Source organism: Excalfactoria chinensis, chromosome 2 (assembly GCF_039878825.1).
Source record: "Excalfactoria chinensis isolate bCotChi1 chromosome 2, bCotChi1.hap2, whole genome shotgun sequence".
NCBI classification, from domain to species: domain Eukaryota; kingdom Metazoa; phylum Chordata; class Aves; order Galliformes; family Phasianidae; genus Excalfactoria; species Excalfactoria chinensis.
The window spans coordinates 8,793,307-8,813,483 of record NC_092826.1 but is presented as its reverse complement, the minus strand read 5'-3'; the positions used below and the strand labels follow the sequence as shown (position 1 = coordinate 8,813,483).

General features: G+C 35.7%; 1 protein-coding gene across 5 annotated transcripts in view; it reads right to left on the bottom strand.

Moving 5' to 3' along the window:
• ASAP1 (ArfGAP with SH3 domain, ankyrin repeat and PH domain 1) overlaps window positions 1-20,177 on the bottom strand; it is a 155,135-nt gene that overhangs the window by 32,021 nt on the left and 102,937 nt on the right. For all 5 annotated transcript variants that reach the window (XM_072330297.1, XM_072330301.1, XM_072330299.1 and 2 more), the window contains 12 exons: window positions 19,055-19,184; window positions 18,267-18,352; window positions 16,236-16,311; window positions 15,370-15,456; window positions 12,475-12,575; window positions 12,004-12,073; window positions 10,316-10,403; window positions 9,765-9,813; window positions 4,550-4,713; window positions 2,933-3,066; window positions 2,207-2,298; window positions 1,206-1,392 (listed from right to left, as the gene is read on the bottom strand). In XM_072330297.1, the coding sequence (XP_072186398.1) occupies window positions 1,206-1,392; window positions 2,207-2,298; window positions 2,933-3,066; window positions 4,550-4,713; window positions 9,765-9,813; window positions 10,316-10,403; window positions 12,004-12,073; window positions 12,475-12,575; window positions 15,370-15,456; window positions 16,236-16,311; window positions 18,267-18,352; window positions 19,055-19,184 (1,264 nt within the window). The remainder of the gene's footprint in view (window positions 1-1,205; window positions 1,393-2,206; window positions 2,299-2,932; window positions 3,067-4,549; window positions 4,714-9,764; window positions 9,814-10,315; window positions 10,404-12,003; window positions 12,074-12,474; window positions 12,576-15,369; window positions 15,457-16,235; window positions 16,312-18,266; window positions 18,353-19,054; window positions 19,185-20,177) is intronic.

The window sequence follows — 20,177 nt, the reverse complement described above, 5'->3', positions numbered from 1 at the left end:
TAAACACATGTAAACAGAGGTTAGATCATCTCAAACAGAATCGTGCTTTATTTTCTATATGTAACTTCTGCCTTGATACATGTAAATGAGAACAACTCAGATTAAAAGGTGCATGAGAAATTACTCTAAAATCAAATTTTAACAACTTCTATGAATCATTAAATGCATTTAATGAATTTTAATTTTTATGTATTCTCATTTAAGTTTTTTTAAGAAGAGAATTTACATGGGAAACTGCTGTTATAAACACCTTATCTGCAGACCACATTTCAATTGGTATTCATACATATTACTGACTACAGAAGCTGTGAAACACTAAGGGTTAATTCTTTGGTTCTTGTTATAGCTGACAGAAAGTTTACCCCATAGTCAGAGGATCTGTGAAGTGCTTCCACGACCAGCACTCTGCAATACCTCAAACACTGAGGCTGAGCTCCCTCCACTCCACATAGAAAAGCCTTTGCCAAGATGGCTGTTTTCACAGAACTTACTGAAAACTACCCGAGATCTCTCTAGGTTGGATTTTAAAGTAGTAGGAAAAAAACATTGCTGACCAAGTGGCTACACAGCATTGGTTCTCTACAGAACCTGGTTATTTTGCACTCGAGCAACGTTTCTGCATGGATACTTTGGGTGAAACAGATTTTAAGGAGGAACTGGAAGTATTCAACACATTATTAAAACCAAGTCAAAGCCACGATTCTTGTCCTGGATGGAAAACTGCACTTTTGGAAATGTTTCATCACAGCCTGTGAAAGCATCACCTTTGCTGTTTCCTCATACAGAATGCAGAGACTTGTGTACTGTAGGTGATGTGTCCCTTTGACAGCTGCTTTAAAAGCAGACATGACACCGCCTGTGGTATCAGGCGACTTTATGTTACCAAATTCAGCTATCTAACTCAGGTCCTTTTTCCAAAAGAAGCATAGTGCAGAACAGATGCTTCCCAACATAATATAGCTGCAATTAGAACAATGTATCGTAGTACTGTTGCATTTCACACTCCTTCATACTAACTGCTGGCAACAGATATGGTCTTCTGTTTTCCCCCCTAAAGGATGCCAAACTTGGGAAAGAAAGAAAAAAAAAAACATTTATTTGTTATTTCTCTTCTTTTAGTATTAAAGGCAATCGCCTGTGGTACTTGACATTTTACAGACATACTTCACTTAAAATACTCAGTCTTGTTTAGCTGCTAGGCTTACCTGTCCAGGCTCTAACAGTGGCTCCATTAGCTCTACCCCCTCTGCATAGACTTGAATTAGTGCAAGTAAATCCCTGGATTTGACAGCCTCAAGTAATTCATTCAGTTTAGCTGCTGCAGATGCACAAGTCTTCCTAGAGAACTTATGATCTACATACTTAGCAGTTATAAATTCTTTACGTGCAGTCCTGTGGGGTATGAAAATAGACCTTGGTTTAGAAGTTTTTTTTTTAGGAACAAAATAGGTCAATAATATTAATGTAATATCACATTATCTAACTTGAACTCTGAAGGTAGGAGGAAAACCATCAGATAAAAGCTTATTATTATAATGCAACCTTTTTTTGTTATTGTTTGAAAACAAGTCCCAAATGAGATACTCCTTTAATTGTATCGTGCTTTCTTGTTGCAAACAGAAGTTTGTGAACTTTATGACTCTGGAAATAAAGATGAAAGATAAAATGGTCTGAAACGCGGTCTCTTGTGAAAAGGTACCTATGTGTTAAAAAGATGATAAGCATGAAAAACAGGATTGAAAAAATGACAGTACCAAAGCAACTACACATAAAACACATAATAGACCAGAAAGTCTTCTAGCAAAATCACATTTGTTATGCTTTCTACACAACTGTGTACCAGAGAAAGGAAAAAGAAAATCTGTCACAATATCAAGATGGCACTGAATTTAATGTCTGTTTAGTCCAACAGTTTTATCACATGACAGAGCGCTAGAAAAAATACAAAGCTTGCAAGATTCTTTCACATGCTCTACAGGAACCAAACAGAACAGCTTTCTACACTGCAGAGATGAGGTAGCTAAAATGTGACTAGAGAAGGGCAGAAGACTGAACTTTTAAGAAACTCCACGTTTGGAGTGCGAATAAAAAGTGTTCTGCCATCCTAATCCACCCTTGGCTTCTTTATCGTTTAAGTCGTTTTCCACCCACAAGTATATTTCATATTAAACTTAATATTGAACTACTGAAGAGATTCAAAACTTACATATCACTCGATGGACTGGGTTTAGGTGAGGGACTAGGTAAATTCCCTTCCATAATATCATTAAAACTATTGTTTCCTACATTCTTGGCCAGCTGCAATAAGAAAACAAAATGATTAAAGGGAGATTTTTCCACACCCCAACCATGAGTAAGCTAAAACCTGGACTATTAATATGCCCAAATTAGCATTAGTCGTTCTCAGTTCTTAAGTTAGATTATCACAAGATACTTTAAGCTATCTTGATTTGGAGTAATTTGGATCAGCCAGTAAGAGGTAATATTCTAGTGTCGCTATTCACAGCAGATATTAATGTTCATTCTGTAAAGCCTTAGGAAATGAACAGAAATGACAGACAGATGTATCAGCAATACATAATAGTACAAAAACCTCACAAATATATGAATAACATATTCTGCAAAATATTATTCAAAAGTTCAGGGTTCTATTATGGGTCAACATGGAATCATTAGGGTTGGAAAAGACCAGAAAGATCATTTAGTCCAACTGTCAACCCATCTCCACCACGTCCACCAAACCATGTCCCTCAGCACCACATCTCCATGTTTCTTGAATACCTCTAAAGACAGCGACTCCACCACCTCCCTGTGCAGCCTGCTCCAATTTCTCACCACTCTTCCCGAGAAGAATTTTTTCCCAGTTTCCAACCTAATACCCAACAAGTAATTAAACATAATGTTTAATATACGCATAACATAAGAAACTTACCAAGAGTTCAGACGTTCCTAATTTGTCTAATTCCAAAGATTGGATTCGAGAAATATGGACACCCATTTCTCTGTGTATTCCAGAACACTCTATGCAGGTTAAAATGCCCAAATTAGTTGATAGCCATGTTGGATCTGTGAAATTGATAAAATAATTAAAGAAGTCAGAGAAAGTTTTCTGTGGTGGTAAGAAATCAAATGTAAACTGAAGCAATTCCTTATTCAATATTTTAACAAATGGAAATGTACCAAGTATATCTCACACTTCTCTCCAAACTGCAGCGCAAGTGCACAGCCACCATGGCACTGAATTTAGACTTCTAAATCCATACTGAATGACCACACTGAATGCATTTAAGGTTTGTTTCTTCTAGAAAGAAGATAGGCTTTTATTTCCTGCTTTTAAAAAGCAACATTCTTCTTATATTCTACTGTAGACAACTTCTGAAGTTTCAGTATTTACTTCTTAAATAGTCTTTTTTTTCATTAAAAACTGACCATAACATAACCCAGAAAGCAAAACAGTAATATGTCGTGGAAAACATCAGGAACTAAGAAGTTAGTTTGATTACTTATTTATTTATTTATTTTTTAAATGCACTGTCATGGAGTATATTTTTACATTACAAAAAACTATATGAGAAACGTGATCAGTCTGTTGAAGAAAGTAAGTGAATGTATACATATTTTGTATACATTTCATCAAATACATCTCATCCTCATCTCACATAGTAGCTAATAAAGGCCTTAAAGCCGCAAGCTGGGGTACAGAAGCTCATAACTTCATTAATTAGGAGATGAATGAAAATTAATGCAAAGTTTCTACAGCTTTACATAAATAAATTCACACAAAATAATAGAACAAACCAATTCCAAGACTTGACATGGTGGTTTTGCAATATTCTACTTCTTACTTTTATCTAGGAATTTCTTACTTGGATCAGTTCTGCATCAGCAAGCATCTCCAAGATACATTCTATCAACTCAGTTCCCAGTGAACATCACCTTCTTGAGGTATCTCTTTAGATCTGAAAGCTGCTACAGCTATCAACTACCCTATCAATCCAGTAGTTCAATGACAAGTTGACTCTTCTCAAGCTATAACATGTAACTGACCTGTACTTCTGAAGATACAATGTGATAGGATTCTAACTCTGGGTCTCACTTCTTAGTACAAGACTACTTATTCTAAGGAGAGTTTTGATACTGAAATTCCAGTAGTCTCATACCAAGACAAAACCTCAGAGTACAATCCCAGCCAGGTCAATTTTTCCACAGCCATTGTCTAAGCATTACTCACTTCTACTTAGTAGCATGCACAGGATCAGTGATGCCAAGCAACTTCCATTCAAGTGCAACAAGCATCTAGAGACAGTGCAACAAGAACAGTTCAAACTCCAGAGGGGCTTGAACTGCTGGAAGTAAGCACAGACAACACACAAAAATATTTTAGTGAATTAAACAGAACTAATGTATGAAAGTCAATATTTGTTCTTTTAAAAGCAGCTTGAAGACTGATCAATATATTGCTTAAAAATTAGCTTGCACTCTACAAACACCTCTAAAGAAATCACTGTGTTCACAACAAGAAGTTGATGACATGAACAAATTGAGATACCTGGTGAGCCACAATCACAACAGACTTCATTTCCGGGTAATCTCTGTATGTCATCAATAATGGCTTTTGTCAGATCCTCTAAACTGTTTTCCCCTGTGCTCTGCTCTCCACGGAATGCCATATTTAATGCTTCTTCTTTGCTGTTAGTCAATACTGATATCCATCTAGCACAAGATAAAGACCTTAATGAAGATCTGCATTTGCAAATACAAGTTTATCTATAAACTGTAGAAAAGATGCCAGGAACAAAATAATAGTGGGAATAAAGGGAAGAATCATTATGAGGGAAACCAAATAGAGAAAAGGTAAGAGGCAAAAGACTCAGAAAAAGTAAGAACAGAAAAAAAAAGACAGAAGGAAAGTCTTAATTCCACTGTCCCTTTGGTAAACAAATTTCAAGTCAAAGCAATACAGTAACTGGGCTCCTCAAAAACACAAAAGCTGTGGAAGAGAAAGTGTGCAATTAAGCTCCTGTAAATATAGCTAAACTTAGAAGTAGGTGTCTAAGATCTTCCTAAAATCTACCTGTTAGTAGAGGAAATCATAACCACTACTTTCTCATGCGCTCACCTCCCCTTGCATAGGAGAGAGCAAGCGCACTTCACAAAGCGTGAGTGTCCGACTGCCTTTCAAAATGCAAGCGTGAGTGCTCTAATCAGAGCTGAGCAGTGTCTGGATGAATGAAAACAGCCAGGGCAACAAACAGGGTAAGGAGTTCCAGAAGAGAAGGTGATAGGAGAGTAGCAATACCAGCAGTTAACAAAGCTTGTCAACCGTAAGAAATCAAGATTCTTTAGTGGTATTTTAGGCATTAGTCTTCCCCCACCCAGGCACTCTACCAGGTTTTAGAGTACACAGTTATGTTTTAGTTAACAAAAAATACAACCCTCTGGTGGCTGCCTTAAGGTTGAAGAGGGTGAAATGATTATACAAAGGATAAGCATGCTACAGATGCAGCGTTACCTAGTTTAGGAGAAGAGCTAATAAAAATCCTCTCGATTATAATGATTTCAGATGGGTTTTAGGCCACTGCAAACAAACATTTTGCACAGAAATAGTTTAGCAGAGTTCTTCCCATTTCCAGTATTACAACATTCAGTTTCCTGAAATGTGCTAAAACGGCTGCGGTCATCTAAACATGTTGAGAAAGGTTCAGGCTGATGTTTATAATCTCTTCTTGAAATAATAACAGAAGTTTTGAAGGTTTTCAGAGGGAAACTTATAAGTGTAGTATTGCAATGGAGATTCAGAACCTGAACTGGTACACGGGCAGCGTATAGTGTATATGTAATTTACATATGCTTCATAAAACTTTTATGAAGTGAGAATCATTGCACCTAAAATAAAATATTTGAAAATTGGTGAAAAAAAAAAAAAAAATCAATCTTTAAAAGAAACTGAAATACGGGAAAATAAAAATACCCAATAGTTTGTATGCTGCAAGCAATGTATTCACATAAATTCCTCTTTCCAGCTGTATGATGCAACGTAAGGACTCACACTAGATGGCACCCTTCTGCCATTTTTCTGACTAAATCTCTCCTTACTCAAATACAAGGGGAGGCAACGCCTTGCTTCCAATTACTGATGTTGTGTTAAACGCATAGCGTAAAATAATTATTAAGTTCAGAGAAGCAACATTCATCCCGACTTTTGTTGGGATTTCTTTTCAAGGTTACAATGTCATTTATTTACTAAAAAGGAAAAATTTGAATAAAACTCATTTGTGCCATAACAAAAAAAAAAATATGAGATGCAATTAAAATAAACATGACATGACTGAGCCAGCTGTTAGTTTGACACAGATTTCCATACTAAAAGCTTCTAAAATTGTAAGAGCTATTTTGGTTGCATTTCATCAGCCAGAAGGAACACATTGCTGAAGACTACATCTACAGTGTTATGTGTGGGTCAGTCAAAGCTAGAGGCACCCCAGTGTCAGCTCATCTCAGACACCATTAGCAGGTCCAGTTAACACAAACACAAGCACAGATGTGTGCAAATGGCTAATGCCAATTATTCAAGAAGTTCCCAGTTGATGACTTCCTGGCATACTGTTCACTCAAAAGAAAAATCAAATCAGTAGATGTGTCATATTAACTCAAGAGGCAGTAAAAGAAAAGTTCCCTCACTGCTGCTCTTCCTCTTATCTGTGCCACACATGTTCATTTCTATCACCCTTCCCCACTGCTTTCTTTTTTTCCCCTTAAATACATTTGCTTTCTTTTACAATCCTGCCAGCATCAAGCTAGTAGTCAAAAAGCTGATGTTAATACCTCAGAGCATCCTTTCAAACAATTTTTCAGTTACTCAAGTCTCACAAGACTCAAGTAATTGCTTTGCCTTCAACGTAATAGAATACAATGTGTTGTCCAGTCTTCTACTGCACTTTTTCTGGACCTCTATGGTCTTTTAATGCATTTAGTTGGTTGGGTTCCCAACAAAGTCGTGAGGCTAAACAAAAATGAGATGTGGTGGGTAAACCCTAAATCCAGTGAAGGAAACAGAAGTATTATTTAACTGCAGGTAGAAGAGACTCTCACTCAGATCACAATTATTTCTTCAGTATTTGTAGGCCAACAAAAGTCTTCTCAGTAGAACCTTTCTCTTCTGAAAATCGCTACTGCAATATGGCAGGTAAACATGTAAACCTTAACATAGTAGCTTTCAAACTTCCTGCCACAACGTGTTTTTTTTAAAATATGGAACAAGGAACAGAACATGAAGACCTTCCTACTCAGCCTTCTCAAAAAACCAATCAAACCCAAAAAACAACAACAAAAAAAACCCCAACCAACAAAAATGAAAACGAAACCCCCTCTGACAATCATTGCTCAACACCAGACTGAAGCAGGATGGTTTTGCATCGTGGCACAATTCCTGAATCTGGCTTTATTTAATTCCATCTTTTCCTACAGGAACGGATATATTCTTGACTTCCAATAAAAGGAGGTATAAAGAAAATTAAAAAGTCATGTCTACAGTATATTTGGCCCTTTCCACAGTTACCACAAAGTAGAAAAAAGCACCTACTATTATATGCGTTAAAAAAAGCATTTGGTTATTTTTAGAGGTCTGCATGTTTGTTTCTTTGAACACACACAATTAAATACACACATCTACCCCTACTCTATAAACATTGTGCTTTATCTACTGGAGAAACTAATAACCCACTGAGAATTTTGACGTACAGCTGAGGACTAATTAAAGGTCAAAAGACAGCTGGTTGAGTAAGAATCAAGAAACACACTGAGCTATGGGGACTATTTGAGGGGATGTAGTAACAAACCTATAACAGAATGTAGGCATCAGTGAACTGTGTTTTAAAGCATCTGCTGTTCTTATTTATGTGTTTAGTAGATCTCTGGAAGCAGTTCAAATTGATTGCTAGGAAAAAATGTACAAGGTCATTTAAACCAGAGGATAAAGAAATACATTTTGCTTTGTTCTACATTTAAACGAGAGGCTGGATGGAAAGGGATTTGAAAATCTACTCCCACATTTACTTATCAGTTGGCACATAAGGGAGAAAAAATGGTAGCACTAAAATTAGGACAAAAATGTAACACGGTGCAGGAAAATGATGAAACAGTCTGTGTAACATAACAGCACCTTTTTGCCTACAGTGCCAAAACACTGGCAAAAAACCCTTTGCTTACATTAGTTTCACAGCATGTATCCCAACACTGGGACACAATTAATGCCTCTTAAGCTAAACAGGAATTTTAAAACATGTTCTGGAATACTTTAATGTTGCTGCAAGCAATTTTTTCAGCCTCCAGATTTTGAAGTGATAAACCAGACTCTAGTACAAAACAGATGAGAACTACACTTGGAACAGGAAACCAAACCAGCTTGGAATCTCAAGACAGTTCAAAGGCAGCCAGCTAAACTGGGTTTATTGACCTGTCAATAACAAGAACTATTTTACTAATGTGTTCTCCCTCACAGGCACTAACACATTGAGACAAAAAAAAAGTCCTCCCCTTTAAAAACAACAAATATAATAAGAGCTCACTCACAGCAGAGACACAAAAATCTTTGCCATATCAAGTGCATCAGCGGTGAGAAGTAACGGCATTTTGTTCTTTACTACAAGACTTATTGGAACAATTAAGAAAGAAAGAATGCAATAAACATGACCGGGCAAGCCAATATTGCACTCATAACTTATAGCACCCCTGATAACTTTGCATTCAGCCAACGTATTGCCATGAAAGCCTCTGGAAAGACCCAGTCACAAGTCAAAACTCTCCAACCTTCTCACTTCATCTGTGCCCGCAGTGATGAGTTGTCACCATTGCTGTCTCTCAGTGCTACCTAACTACTCAAATATACTACAAATACTCCATGTAATTTCAAAATAGATAAGTAACAACTCGTCCTTCCAGTAGAAGACAGACATGCATCAAAAAGTACAAGTCCTGAAGAACAAGGCAGCCTGGAAGGTTCTGGCTTGCTGCACTTATTACTATGTTTTTTCATAGTCCTGTCAAGTCATGAGTATAGAGCAGTGATGTTCTCTACAACACAGTTTGATGACTGAAAGCAGTATTCAAATGGAAAAAAAGAATGGCACAAGGTTCTCAGGACAATGTGTATCAGGGTGCATAGAAGGAAGGAAGACTGTTTGAAAGGAAATTATCTGTTGGGAAACATGCGTTAATGAAGCAAGTTACTGCATTCTGATGTACTCAAACTCAAATATACTAAGTTGTTCATTTCTAGGCCCCAGTAGAAAAGATGTATTACTTCTATTTTTCTGTGTGTTAAGTGGAGGTCTTTATCTATTTGTTATTTTTAATTTAGAGAAAAAGACAGGATCAGGAGGGAAGGCAGTAACTACAAAAGAGGTAGTAACTACAGAAATAAGGAAGACAGAATTTCAAAATATTTCATTTGTACCCTAATAACCCCATTACTGCATTATAGCAAGCATCTGCATATGAAAAATGCTCTAGAGAGGTACATGATCCAAATGGGATTTCCAATTGATTGTTTTTGTATTTTAAACATTACAGGGTTTTTAAAGCACCCTGTAGAAATGCAAATGCAAACACAAATACAAATAGTTTACATTTACATTCACAACAACAGAAAAAACAGCAGGCACTACTTTTGCATAAAGTGAGAAAGCTAAATTTCACCGCTATAAATGATTCCATACACACACCTCTACAGACAAAATCTTGAAAAAGAAAGTAAACATTCTTACGCTACGTATTCTTGTTCATCTTCTGCTTGAAAATGGTATGTTCTGTTATCTGTAATAAATAAATACATCTATTCATTAGGCACATGAAAATTTTTAATATCACAAAGCTGTTACTAAGACTATTCAATCCCTGAAGGCTAAGAACAATTTCTCTTGGCCTGCAATATTAAAATAAAAACAAAGAAAAATGAAGTCGCAAAGATTGATTTACATTAAGTATATGTAGTTCTAGGCTTTGATATACTGAAAATAAGCACACAAATCAAGCTATCTCACAAACCCTTCTAAAGACAAATACCAAGCATAAGCAGCAGAAAATATTTATTCCTATCACATATTTTCCTTCTGCTTGAGTTAAGAAACGTATCTGCTAACTAAAGAATGAGTTAGAACTGGACATTAACCCTCATGTTCGAAGGTTTCAAAGACTGTTCTTGCAAAAACATAGTATTGGTACTTCTTGCTACTGAATATTTTACTTGCAAAGACTGGTAACATTACATTTTTAGAAATCCTATATAACGCAAGATGGTACTAAAATTGCCACATACGTGATATTAGATCAAAAGACTTCTTATCTTCAGCATTTGGCTTCACCTGGCAGGTTAATAAATTCAGTTTAGCTGGCTGCCTGTTGGACTAAAAAGAAAATTTATTTTACTTTAAAAAGGTCTTAATTAAGGATTACTTTTTCATTCTGTGGAATGTGCATGTGTGATATTAGTTTAAACTCAGGACATGAGGACGCGTACACCTTCAAAACACTGGAGACCAGCATGACATAGATTTGGTCTGATAGAATGACCAGATGTAAAACAAAGCTAAAATCTTCATGGCAGCTCCTCCTGACTACTTGAAAGGCCTTCAAGGCATGAAGTATAAATTTAGAATGTGCTATTATTTTATTACATTTCATAAACAATGCTCATGGTATTAAGCACTTTTTTTTTTTTTTTTTTTTTTTTTTTTTTTTTTTTTTAATAGTCTTAAAAATTTTAAAGGAAAGAAGGAAGCTGGAGATTTGGAGTTTTGGAGCTCTGAGTAAATACAGCTACTAACATAACCTAATTATAGCATAGATTTTAAGATATGTTAGGCTAAATACAGCTAAAATATTGTGGTTATATATAAATCATGAAAATCTATAGAGATACTGAATTAAATTTATCATAGCTGGCAGATATAAACTAAACAGGAGACATTACTCTTATCTGTAAATACTCCTGAACAGAGTTTTGAAGTTATTCATGTAAAAAGCTGTATAGCAAGTATTAAGCAGTGCCAAAGCAGTAAGACAAAAGTATCTACATAAGCATTTCCCATTTTGTCAAGTGTTTGGCAGAAGAAGCTCATCAACACAATATTTCTAACACTCGAGGAGAAACAGATTGTCATGACCTGAACCTATCCTAATTACAAACAAAAATATTAATTTCCATTTGGCACTGCTTTTAAACAGTTACAAACAAGAAAATTAAAACTATTGCCAACTACGCAACTCAAAGAATTCTAAATTGACAAGATTTAAGCTTGAAAAATGGCAATATTTTTTAAAATGGCAATAACTGAACCACAGCCAATCTAAGAACTGCTAACTAATCTCAAGTTACTTGGGAAAATGAACTTATTATTTTTAGGCACTGACAGTTGTAGTCAGTGGAATTTGGTAGAAGATAAAGAAAGCGTGATAAAATTGATCCATCTCCTTTAAAAGTTTTTACCTTTAAATAAAAGCGACCACACTTCCTTAAAAGCAATTGATATATTTGTCATTTCCTTATCAAAGGAAATTAAACCACTTAAAAGGAATTAAAAAAAAAATAAATTCAAATGACTGTGTTCAAGTCACACTTACTAGCTGAGTGATTCATTTGAGTGATTGATTTTTTGTTTTTATAAACAAAATAAATGCATGTGCATTGAAATGATTTATGTACTTCACATCCCATGTTGAAGTAAAATATCTGCAATACAAATGAGCAAGTTGACCAGTCTTCCTGTACACATAACAGCTAGAATTACTGTTCCCTAGTGGTCATTAACAGACAAAAAGCACTACAATGAGAGCAACAAGTATAGCAATATTTTCTTAAGTTAACCTCCAGCTTCTGGTAAACCACAGAACATCAGCAGTTGGAAGCAGCAGCATTTTGTTTTGTAAGAGCAGATATTAACACCAACAGATTCACCGTGAAAACATTATTTATTATTTTAATGAAGAGGTATAAAAATAACTTACCGTTGCATGTGATATGGTTAGAATTCCATTTTTAACAGTGCACTTTCTTCTTTGCCATACTTTCCTTAACCTACACAAGAACATCAACATTAACAATCAGTAGCTAGATATAACTTGAAAATACATTTTCATGTCATGAAAATTGTAAGAAGACTGTCCTAAGAAACAGAGGCAGACAAAGATACTAAACATCTCAACAGATGTTGGATATTTATGACAGGTCTTAATCGGTTTTTAGAAATGTATAAAGACTGGCTTGTTGTTGTTGTTTAATTTGACATAGGATTTTGATTTATTTTTTTTTTTAATTATATTTATAAGACAACTTTCATAACCATTTTTTGATCACAAGTCTCAAGTATTTGTAGTACATGTATTAGGCAATGTGCCTTAGAAGTCCACAATACAAAGCAGTAAAAAGCAGTGCATGAACATAATAAGAGCTCTCACTTACGGACTTCAAGAACATACCCATCACTCTTCTTTAGAAGATAACCTTTCTTCTCACTGCCATATTCCTTATTCCCCTGAAGTTGATGCATACTATACCCTCCTTGCCTGCTCTGTGAATCCTAAAGCGAACAAAAAAACCCCACACCATTAACATTTCCTAATGTGTGCAATACATTTTCCTCATCATTACACATCAACTCTACCAAAATCTCACCTATTACTAAAAAAAGAACTCCTAATGCATGTTTTACATCTCTTTAGGAGTTTGCTTTTACATCAACTGATGTAGAGTTAACTGCATGCTCAAGACTGTTACTTCATGAGAACCCCTGAGTATACTATGAATGACAAATACCCACCTAAACATACCACCTTTTTAAAATACAGAAGATTAAAACTGCAGAATCTTATAAATGAAGAATAAAATGCTGATAGCAAATTTCAAACAGAAAGCAACACAATAAAGCATGCAGATATACACAAATTTACCCAAATAAAAAGAAATGGCAGTAATCATTTTTATCCAACTAAAGACATGCGCGTTGTTTGCATGAGCTTTAGTGAATGAAGTCAACTGAAAAAAGCTTGTATTTGATTCAGTGTAACAAGAAGGTGAAATGGATAAATGCATTAAAAATGCATCTGAAAAACCCATAAAAGTTCATCAAAACAGTGACTTACTCTCCTAGACTTCGATCACGAAAGGCAAAAGCAACAGAGAAAAAGAAAGCAAACAATTTTAAACAAGAATTATTATTTTATTTTAAAAACATACACTTTGAACATAAATTTTTTAGTCCTCATGCCTAATAAGACTATTATCCTTATTAACGGTACTACTGGAAAGAACTTCTTACTTAGGTGGCTCATCAAGTACAAAGCATGACAAAATTCTATACAACACTGCATGAATGACACTGGCTTCACACAAGCAATTAAAACACCTGTGGGATTCAATCTTAATAAATGCCATCCAGTCATTGAAGTGTCTAAAATGAAAGCTATGTTTTATTATTCATGAAACTGAAACTAATTCTAAATTTGTATTAAAGATCAAGCCAAATATTTGCAAAAGAAATACAATTAAGGATATGTTAATATTATTTTAAATGAAACTGTGTAACTGTCCCCTCACAAAGCATCTGACAAAAATCCCAAAGAACAAAAACAAACAAACAACCACCAGCACCAACAAAATAGAAACCAAATTACTTTCCTAGCATTATTGCTCAGTGTTTTAGATCCTACAGTCAATGAATGTTGAAGGCTGCATTTTTAAATCTCATAGTGTGTTCTTACTAATGTGTTTTTTTTGTTTGTTTGTTTTTTTGTTTGTTTTGGTAATAAATCATGCGAGTTTAGAAAGAAGTGATTTAATAGAACTGTAGTTGTGTCAGCTGGAAGCAGCATGAAGAACACCACATACAATGTGATGCCATCAGTAAGTGCTTGCATCATCACAGTAAGCAGCTGATTTGTTTTAAGCCAATTTTGAACCCCCCACTGAAATGAGAGTTGTATTGATGTTAGCATAGGTAGGAGTACAATGAGATGTAACTCCTGTTAAAAGGGCTCATCAAATGGAGACTTGGGGAAATAAAGCATCGAGAAGCAGGTATGAAACATGAATGTAAAAATTAGCTACACTGAAAGTAAAGCTGCCAGCTGCATTTGTAAAAACAGTTGAGATACAAGAATACCAACAGAAATCCGCATTAAAGGTTTGATTTCCTTCAAAACTTAAGTTTTTAAATGTATAAGCATTTTTAGCATATCAAATAAATACTTCCCTTAATTATATTATCACTTACGTTAACCACTTAGGGCATTTGTGGCTCTTCCCAATAAAGTACAACACAAATATCAGTTTCTTCATAGAAGTTTAAAATAAAAATGATTTAGACTACTACAGTAGATTCCATGCACCTATCTCTCTCCTGATCCATTCTGATCTACCCTGATCTCCTAATCCATGATGGAAAGTCAGTTTGAGATGAGTAGGAAGTCTCATTTAACTAATGAGAACTCCAGAGAGATTAACAGTGGCAGAATTTATAATCTGGTTGGGAATCACAAGTTCAAGACTTTCTTCTTAAACAAAAAGTCACTACCACAGACAGCCAGGGCTTCAATTTCACGAATTTTGCTTGAGTTGGAAGGGACCCTAGAAGGCCATCTAGTGTCCAACTCCCCTGCAACAAACAGGAACATCCACTGATGGGTCAGGTTGCCCAGGGCCTGATCCAGCCTCACCTTGAAAGCCAACAGAGATGACACATCAACAACATCTCTGGGCAACCTGTTCCAGTGCCTCACAACCCTCACTGTAAAACGTTTTTTCCATAAATCCAACTTAAATCTCCCCTTTAAGTTTGAAACCATTTCCCTTTGTCCTATCACAGCAGTCCCTGTTAAAGAGACTTTGTTCTTTCTTTCTTACAGTCCCCTTCAGTTAGTGAAAAGCCATTCTCAGGTTTCCACAGAGCCTTCTCTTCTCCAGGATGAACAGTCCCAGCCTGACCCCATGGGAGAGATGTTCTATCTCTTGGATCATTTTTGGGGCCCTCCTCCAGACGTATTCCAGCAGGTCTGTGTCTCTTTTGTACTGAGGTCTCCACATCTGGACACAGTACTACAGAACCCATTACCAATTTATACTTTTGCCTGAACACTTATTCTTGATCACTGACAAGGGTAGGACACTGGGCTACATTAAGTATTTATCTGATTCATAACAATTGTTGAAGTAAGATAAAAAGTATGCTTGAAAGAAACACGCGTTTTTGTATTTTTAACTGCCTGTTGTAACACATCAAAATCCTAAATATCATTTTGCAATATTCATGAAGTATGAATTATTTTCTAAATTCATAATTCACATATCTCTGAAAATAACATATCTAAATTATTTACCTCCTTCTGGTCAAGCTGCAGAGAAGATTTTATCAAATCACGAAGAGCAGTGAGTTGTTTCTTTTCTTCATCTTGCGTCTGCTTTATCTATAGAAAAAGACTATTATACTCTAGATGCTATTTAAAGTTTCTATGCATTCTAATATATCATTATAAGTGTTCTGAGCGACCAGCTCAATTATTCTGTAATACAGTTTATTTTCATGAACTGGTTTCTCATAACGTAGCCACCTTCTATGCAAGCTAGAAAGAATACACAACTCTGCATACCCTGTACTGTTAGACTTTAGTGGTTCATTATGTCTAATGTAACTAAGTCATTCACTGAAATATTAATCTAATAACTCCAATAAGTTTGACATATTACTTAAGGAATGAAAACACCACTTAATCTAGTCACCAACTAGAACAGCAAATAGAATTACTGTAATTCTGATTATAGAATACAAAAGCATTTGGGTGACAAATGAAATTTGATTCTACATTATTACATGCCTCCCATTAGCACCACAAGCAAGTCAATTAGCTCAAACTGCGATGCTACCAAGCAGTTTGTTACCAAATAAAGTGCAAACAGCAGCAAAAACTGGGACTAGTAATGGAATAGAACTTAATATCTCCCCTTTTAAGCTACACGTATTTCAGTGCAACATTAAAGCAGTAGTAGATTGACAGGTTCTCTACCTTACAACTGTAACAACAGAATCCAAGGTGTAAAAGAGAGACAAGATGTGTTTCTTCATTTTAACTGCATACAAAGTGTATTCTTTGAAAATGTAGTTTAAAAATATATTTATATTCATTATCTAGATAAACAAAAAAAAAAATCTATTTTTAGGCATTAAAATATTTACAAGCAGACTTACATTATATAAATCAGCAGCCAACTTTTCAATATATTGTTTAAGTTTATCAGCTGTTTTCAAGCCATCTTGGAAGAAACTGCAATGAAAAATACCTGTGATTCATCAGGAATACAAATAATTCATAACAAAGTAGGCTGGCTTTCCTTCACTCCACCCTCCCTAAGGACAATAAAAGGTATACAGCTCTTGCCATGTTCAGAGCAAAACAAACCTATCTGACTCAGCTCAAACAGTTTTACTATCAGTCTAACTATCATCAGATGGTTCAAGTCCACATTCTTCTAACACTGATACACTTCACACTGAGTCCAGAAACATTTCATTTACCTTGCAGACTTCAGTTTCACCATATAAAAATATAATGAGCTAAACAAGAATTTCATACGTTAGTATATGAAGTGACAACACCCAGAATACATGCAAGTCTCGACAGTTAATAATAGTCAAAGTTTAACCATTAGCCTTGTAAAAATGTTATAAATACCACACATTCAAATTAACAGCACTGCAGAAATCACTACCTAGAAGTCCATTACAAGGCATACATGCTATTGTGGATAAACAGAATTCTGACTTCTTGCCTCAAGTACTTGCTTTAAACTACAAATACGAAGGAATCTGATATTTGCCTCTGAAAATTTCATGGAGTGGTTTGGGTTGAAAGGGACTTTTAAGATCACCTCATTCCAACCCCCATGTTATAGGCAGGGACACCTCCCAATAGCCCAGGTTGCATTTTTTTGGTTTTGTTTGTTTGAAAACCCTTCCCAGTAGTTTTCTAAGTACTATGCCTTACTGAAATGGAGTTACTCCATTGTAACTTGAAGGGATAGCAAATTAGAGACGATATATTTTGGCTTATGTATTCTAAATTACTGTTAGTGTACGTTTCCCTATCTGAAGTCTATTTACTGTATTTAAAATACCTCAGGTGAAATGCCCATGTTTGCCTTGACAATTAATGACAAGGTCATAACTTAATGGTTTCACCTCGAGGAATTTCAAAGAAATCACTGGCTTTCACAATGACTTTTAAATTTACATCAGACTATTTAATGGAATAAACTAATTCTAAAGTTATCTTCTATGTCTATGCCTCAAGAATCATAGAGTCATAGAATATCCCACAAGGGACCCACAAGGGTCATTCATTCCACACAGGCTTCACATAGGATCACCCAAAAATCAGACCCTGCATCCACACTCTCCTTGAACTCTGGCAGCTCTGGGAAGCCCGTTCTATGCCCACCGCCCTCTGTTGAAGAACCTTTTCCTGACATCCAGCCTAATCCTCCCCTTTTTACCCACTCAAGTAGGTAACAAGGAAATAGCTTTAACACTCATTTTGCTACCTGATGATTAAGCGCAAGCTGATTCAAAATCTAAAGCCTTTCTCTAAGTTATGCAAATGTATTTACAGAAAAAACCTGCAGCAACACACTACATTATTTCCTTTAGAAACAGTAACACTGAAGAGAGAGGGGTGAGTGCCACAACCCAGGGGGAATCAAGGTGTGTGGGAAGCATCCATCTCATTTAATCTTTATGTCCTCTTAGATGCTGTAAAATCAAATGAAAGGCTAAAAAGCTCTGCCACCTTCAGGTGGAACCGATCAATTTCCAGAGGTTCTACCTAGGCACAACGCAATGTGCACAACAAAGAATGTGAACAGATGTTGCTGGGTCTCTGGTCCGTGTTGAAGTCTCAGGAACTCAAATTAACTTTGTATGCAACACGCAGCACTTTTCCTTGGCCTCTCTCTTCATTGCTCCCCTCTTCTCTCCCTGCCTCAACTTCTTTTCATGCTCTGTACTGAAAGACTGAGCAACTTGGTGTAGCTATAGATGTCTACAGGAGCTGGACCAGGTAACCTTAAAAAGGTCCCTTACAACTCAAATGATTTTATGATTCTAACAATTACACTAATGATAAATACTCCTGATGTGATCAGAACAAATTCAAAGCAATGAGAAAAAAAACACTTGCGTAAATGAAATACTATAAATAAAGCTTAAAAGTACCGCACTTACTTGCACTGTGCATGATAATATTTAATAAGATTCTGCAGAAGGTCCACACCTTTTTTTGTCTTGATTTCATTAACCTTAATGAGATACTGCACAGATAGTGAAAAAACATGCAGATTATCATACATTACAGCATTCAACTGTTGTGAAACAACACAATATCATTTGTTTAATGAATTAATTATCACTGTTTAACTTGTGTTGACTCACAAGACACAAGTCCAACATAGTTAAGCACAGTATGAATTAAGTAGCAGTTTATGGTAGCAGCTTATATGGACATTCCTGAAAAATTCAAAACCACTCCAAATGAGATTCAGGAAAAGGTTTCAATTTTTACATCTATATGAAGGCCGCCCCCACCCCACCCCCTTTTAAATGGTATTACAAGTAGGATGCAACTAAAAGCAATTGCCACTAAAACTGAAATAAGAATAACTATTAACACAAAAATTAGTTCTACAAAACTAATCACCACCATCACTTGTCAGGTTATCTGGAATTTTAAAACTTCAAAAAATAAGTGGGGAAAAAAAGACATTAAAAACACTTCCTGAAAAATAAAAGGTCTCTCTAAGGTTAATTCTCAACCCACAAACCTTACTATAATAAAGGAAAAGAATAAAACAAAATGGAAGCCCAGTCGCTAAAAAATTATCCCTGTGTTGCTGTACTATGTTACATGGAAATAATTTCCCATCTCCTTTCCCCAAACAATAAGGTGCATTTTATCACTATTTAAGCACTTTGTGTCCTGCTGTCAAAATTAAAAGATGAAACTTCTGCCTTACTTCACACATCTGCAGCTGAAAGAGTCGCCTTTCCTTCTCCATTTCTTCTGCTATCTCAGCTCCTGTAATTTCAGTCCTTATCATCCCATGCTGTTTTGCATGTTCTCTTTTTTCCTTCTCAATTTTTGTACTGAAACGAGTTAGAACAGATTTTAAAGAATTTCTTCTATCATGTGATATAGGTTTGTTTGTTTGTTTTTTAATTATTATTTAAGAAAAAAAGAGAGAGTATTAAAGAAGATGAGTTCCTCTATGATATCAAATCTTTTTTTTTTTTCCCCCTCCTAAAAAAAGTGTCTGGTAGTAACAGTTATAAAGTTGCCTTTCCTCCTTTCAATTATGTTGCTCTAGATCGTATGCTGTGTGAGGAGTCAGAGGAATCTGTTTTTTCAACATCAAGCTCTCCATAGCTGTCATCTCTATATACTGCAGCATAAGTCATACATGTAAGAAACTACAGACTTGACTAGAAAATGACAAAATATCTCAACTAAGTAACTCCTACTTTAGGAAACAGGAATCATAAGAAAAGTAAGAAGGCAACATATGAATTTTACCACATGTATTAAATGGCGCGATTTCCAATCATTACATTGTAAGAGAAATTCAATGCTGAAAGTAAGTACAAAACAGTGAAATATAAATAAGGAACTAAGAGAACATCCTGCAATGTCCTAATCATAGTGTTATAGTGTCGCTTTCCTTACTTAGATTTCAGAGCAGTTTCTCTACTACTGCTCTGTATCTCAAAACAAAGTAGAGAAACCCAAACAATGTATTCTTCCTCTCTAGCAGTGTTTCCAAGATACAAATCCTGATGAAGTTCAACAAGATCAACTACAAGGAGCTGTACTTTAGTCAAGGCAAATGTAGGTGTGTACAGACTGGGAGAGCTCCTTGACAGCAGCCCTGCAAGGGACACAAGGGGCCTGGTGGATGAAAAGTTGTACATGAACCAGTAGTGAGCACTCGCAGCATGAAAGGCCAACAGTATCCTAGGTTGCATTAAAAAAAGGGGTGGCCAGCAGGTACAGGGAGGCGATTGTCCCCCTCTGTTCAGTCCTTATGAGGCCGCATCTGGAGTACAGTGCTCAGACCTGGGGCTCCCAGCATAAGAAAGATT